The sequence below is a fragment of the Carex rostrata genome, chromosome 17, assembly GCF_964058835.1.
Source record: "Carex rostrata chromosome 17, lpCarRost1.2, whole genome shotgun sequence".
Classification (NCBI taxonomy): Eukaryota; Viridiplantae; Streptophyta; class Magnoliopsida; order Poales; family Cyperaceae; genus Carex; species Carex rostrata.
Genome location: NC_135934.1, coordinates 9,643,153 through 9,647,145, shown reverse-complemented (window position 1 = coordinate 9,647,145; position 3,993 = coordinate 9,643,153). Strand labels below are relative to the sequence as shown.

General features: G+C 34.5%; 1 protein-coding gene across 1 annotated transcript; it reads right to left on the bottom strand.

The window, feature by feature from the left end:
* Positions 1-970: 970 nt before the first annotated feature.
* On the bottom strand, positions 971-3,615 carry SDH7 (succinate dehydrogenase subunit). The gene is made up of 4 exons (XM_078318543.1): positions 3,422-3,615; positions 3,256-3,324; positions 2,100-2,202; positions 971-1,284 (listed from the first exon to the last, which is right to left on the bottom strand). The coding sequence occupies exons 1-4, from the start codon at positions 3,461-3,463 to the stop codon at positions 1,241-1,243; spliced, it is 258 nt and encodes an 85-aa protein (XP_078174669.1). The 5' UTR covers positions 3,464-3,615; the 3' UTR covers positions 971-1,240.
* Positions 3,616-3,993: the final 378 nt, after the last annotated feature.

The window sequence follows — 3,993 nt, the reverse complement described above, 5'->3', positions numbered from 1 at the left end:
ACATCTAGGATTTTAAGGCGAGCTTACGTATGCGATATATCTCACCTGAATTGTTTCAGTCATTTGTCTAGTTATATGCTGAGCTAAAATCCGGAGTAGAATAACAAGTGATCTGTTAAAAAATGATTTATCCGGAAGTTTGTCCTTTGTTGCATGAACTGGTGGATTTTGCCGATCAGAATGCTATAGCCGTTGTTATTATGTAGTATGCTATTGTTAATGTAGATGATGTTGAACACCTTACGTTATGATCCGAACATGCTTCAGTAGTTGAATATAATATTTAGTTCATAATAATAATATTAGTTAATATGAGAGAGAAAGGGTAAATTAGGTATTTGTATATAAAGTTTTCTCTCAACACTTAAAACTTTAATTTGTGATTTTAGAATAGCACTCCCTTATTTGAAATATGGTGGGGTCCTCTGCATTGAGATTCGTGTTAGAATAAACCAGACGACTCATATCACATACACGGTCCGGTACAGTGCTGGAAAGACCAGAGAGAGAGAGAGAGAGAGAGCTTAATAACTGTAAAACAACAGAGCGATTGGAGACGAATGCCGCAGAACAAAAGCATTAACAATTTTGGGATTAAAAATAGAACAGTAGTTTGACACTATTGAATGCCGCAGAACAAAAGCATTAACAATTTTGGGATTAAAAATAGAACAGTAGTTTGACACTATTGAGTCCGCATCCTCTACATTAATGGACTGTTTGAGTTTAGCTCCGGACCATCTGATTAGAATTCGGACGAATCCAGCCCATGCATGTAATGCTTGGTGTGACCTTTAAGATTCGTGCTAACATGTAATGTATGGATTGGATCTAAACTCAAAGGATGCGTTAATGCAGATGATATGAATTCATATCACAGATCGCACCAATGGTCTTTATAGGCCCCATAATTGAACAATGGAATTTGTTAGACACAGACCCAAAATGACAATATGAGTAGACAAGGAAATAATACATGTGAAATAACCAGAGCAGCCTCATATATCAACAATATAACTGTATATGATCAAAACAAAAAGGCAAATGAGATCATTTTTATTATCAAGTTCAAAACTAGCAAATTTTCTGCATAACCAGACAACTAAAGGTTTGCCCCATTTACAAAGGGTAACAACAAAGCTTTTCAAACATATCCGGAAAAATGAAACAAATTTGACCGAATTTGCCAATTTATTTTTTTGATCCAGCCACAGCATATCAGATTCATACTTCTTCTTTATCAGTTTTTGGTCATTGCTCTGACAACTAACTGGTAGCTGCAAGCTGAAAGAGAAGTGACTAAAGGAATTAGAAAAATGGAGAAACTTTGCACTACAGGTTAAAAAAATTAAAATATGTAATGGGCAACACTTTCAAATCTTATTTCTTTTCAATTCTTTTAGCCCAAATTGTTGTATCAAATGCTCAATTGAGATGCAACAAAGCATAACATCTTCGAAAGCATATCCTTTATCAAGGCTATAATAATAGAGCTCATAAAAAACAATAACAAAAACCGGAGATAAAATTGTAGTTTGGTTTTGAGTATCATAAAAAAGAGGTAAATTGACATTTTCATTTAGCTAACAATTTGAAACATGCAAAAGCTATCTGTCGTGCGCAGGGGCGGATCTTAATGCAACCCAAAGGGTGCTTAGCCACCCCCCTATGGTTTTAAAAAAAAATTAATTATATATATTGAAATTGAATTGAATTTTTTTTTCACAAGTTTTTATATAGTTCAGCCCCCTCATGAAATTTCAAATGCGTGCTTGTAGTCTAGTGGCTAGAGTTCCTCATTTTAGTTGTGGAGACTTGGGTTCAAATCCCACCTACCACACAATAATTTTTTTACATTTCAGTCCTATCTAAATTTTCTAGTTCCGCCTCTGCTCGTGCGGATAGTATGAACAGAAACATTGGACTTAGAAACTTTTGAGATCTACTTCATTATATCTGTACAGATAAGCTTAGTTAATTCGCTCCTAAAAATGTGCTATATAATACAGAAAATCATTCCTATTGGTTCCAGTTCTGAGTCATATGCAATTAGTTATAAAATAAAATAAAATAGACAAAGCAAGAAGAAGACGAAATACCTGTAACAGCGACAACTGTCAGTACATTCCCTATTTTCGATGCTACCTTGACACTGTTTTTGTATGATTTGAATTTCATCAGAGCTGGATCCACTTCCAAGAGCTGTCAAAAATGCACCAATTAATCAGATTTCTGTCACTACAAAGAATAAAAAGTACCTGATATTTATATGCCAAGGAAAGAAATCATGTGAGAAGTTTCTCTTATTGATAGGCAACCGGAAGAAATCATGCGAGTTTTGTATAACATGTAGGTTGACAAAGGACAAATTAGAAGTTTTACACACCAACATACTAAATGTGCATTTTAATTTTTTGGAAATCTACATTTCTACCACTCGAGCGTACGGTAATTATTCATTTTAATCTTGGTAATGCAAAATTTCCTGGATTGCTTTTTTTTTTAACTTTTGTAGACTTAAGTTAAAATTTGGGGCATATCAGAATATCTCATATGAGATTGACTAAGTAATAAACAAAATAGAAGCAAAAAAGAGAGAGAAAAAGAATATCTCATATGCAAAATTTCCTGGATTGTTTTTTTTTTAACTTTTGTAGACTAAAGTTAAAATCTGGGGCATATCAGAATATCTCATATGAGATTGACCAAGTAATAAACAAAATAGAAGCAAAAAAGAGAGAAAGAAAGAATAAGACCTGTATAGTAAGTTAATTAATCACCTAAATACAACCAAAATTTCCAGATAAATGATTAAACCAGCATAGGATATGAGTCATATGACACAGGTTAAGAGTAGACGGGTAAATCATAGCATCTATAGTGTCCTAAAAGAGTCTGTATCCTCTGAGATATCTCAAATTTTCAGTTTATCCAATGCCGGGCCAAAATTTTTTCGGTACCTATTCTGCTATTCAGAATGCAAGGAGACAAGTATTATTGTGTTTTGAGATCGTGCATAAAGAATTTGAACGGTCCGCGATTTCCACAGATCCACTAACAAATTTGAGATATCTCAGGGGATGTGAATTCGTCCTAAAAAAGGGATCACATAAATGGTGATCAATTTAAATATCTATTACTCAGATCATCAGAACCTATTCGTCAAACACCAATTGTCAAAGACAGCGAGTTTAGAAAAGAAAAATTATAAAATAGTGAAGAAAAGGAAAGAGGAAGGGTAAGTAAGGGACGAACCGTCTTCTCACGAGCTCCGAGTTCAACATGGTAATTGCGGCTTGGGAAATTGAGAAGAGGCCTCTCTACCTTTTGTAAAGAAGAAATTCAGATCAACACTCGCTCAAAATAGAAACAGCGAAAAAGAAGGGAAGAGGAGCGTAAATAAATGAGATCGATAGTTGACCTGAGAGGAAGAGCGCAAGGCGGAGAAGAGAGGAGCAGCCATGTCGTGTCGCGTCGTGTCGTCGGCGATTGAGAGAAGATGAGAGAGAGAGCGCTTAGCTGATCGGAAATGGAGAGGAAGGCGTGTGTTGGTGGGACCGCACTAGGGTTGTGTTGTGTCGAAACTATTATGCAGGATTATTTACGAATTCTTTTATTCCTGTGGGCGGTTATGCTTATTACGTAATACGTAGTAGGGCTGTAAAAATGAGCCGAATTTCAACTTGAATTGAGACGATAATAATGAGCTGTAAAGTTAATTCGAATTCAGTTCGTTATTAACTCGAATTGATTCGTAACTCGTTTATAACTCGTTTAATCAGTTAAGTTCTTAGATATTGTTATACACTATATATTTATCTATATACAAATAATTGAAATGGACCAAATAGCCTAGTAATAATTTATCTAAATACAAACAATCTAACACAGAGATAATATGTCAATTCAAAGCAAACAACAACTTAGAATCCAACAATTTTTACTTAGTACATAAATTGAGTTATAAATGAGCGAGTTATATAACTCGAGTTA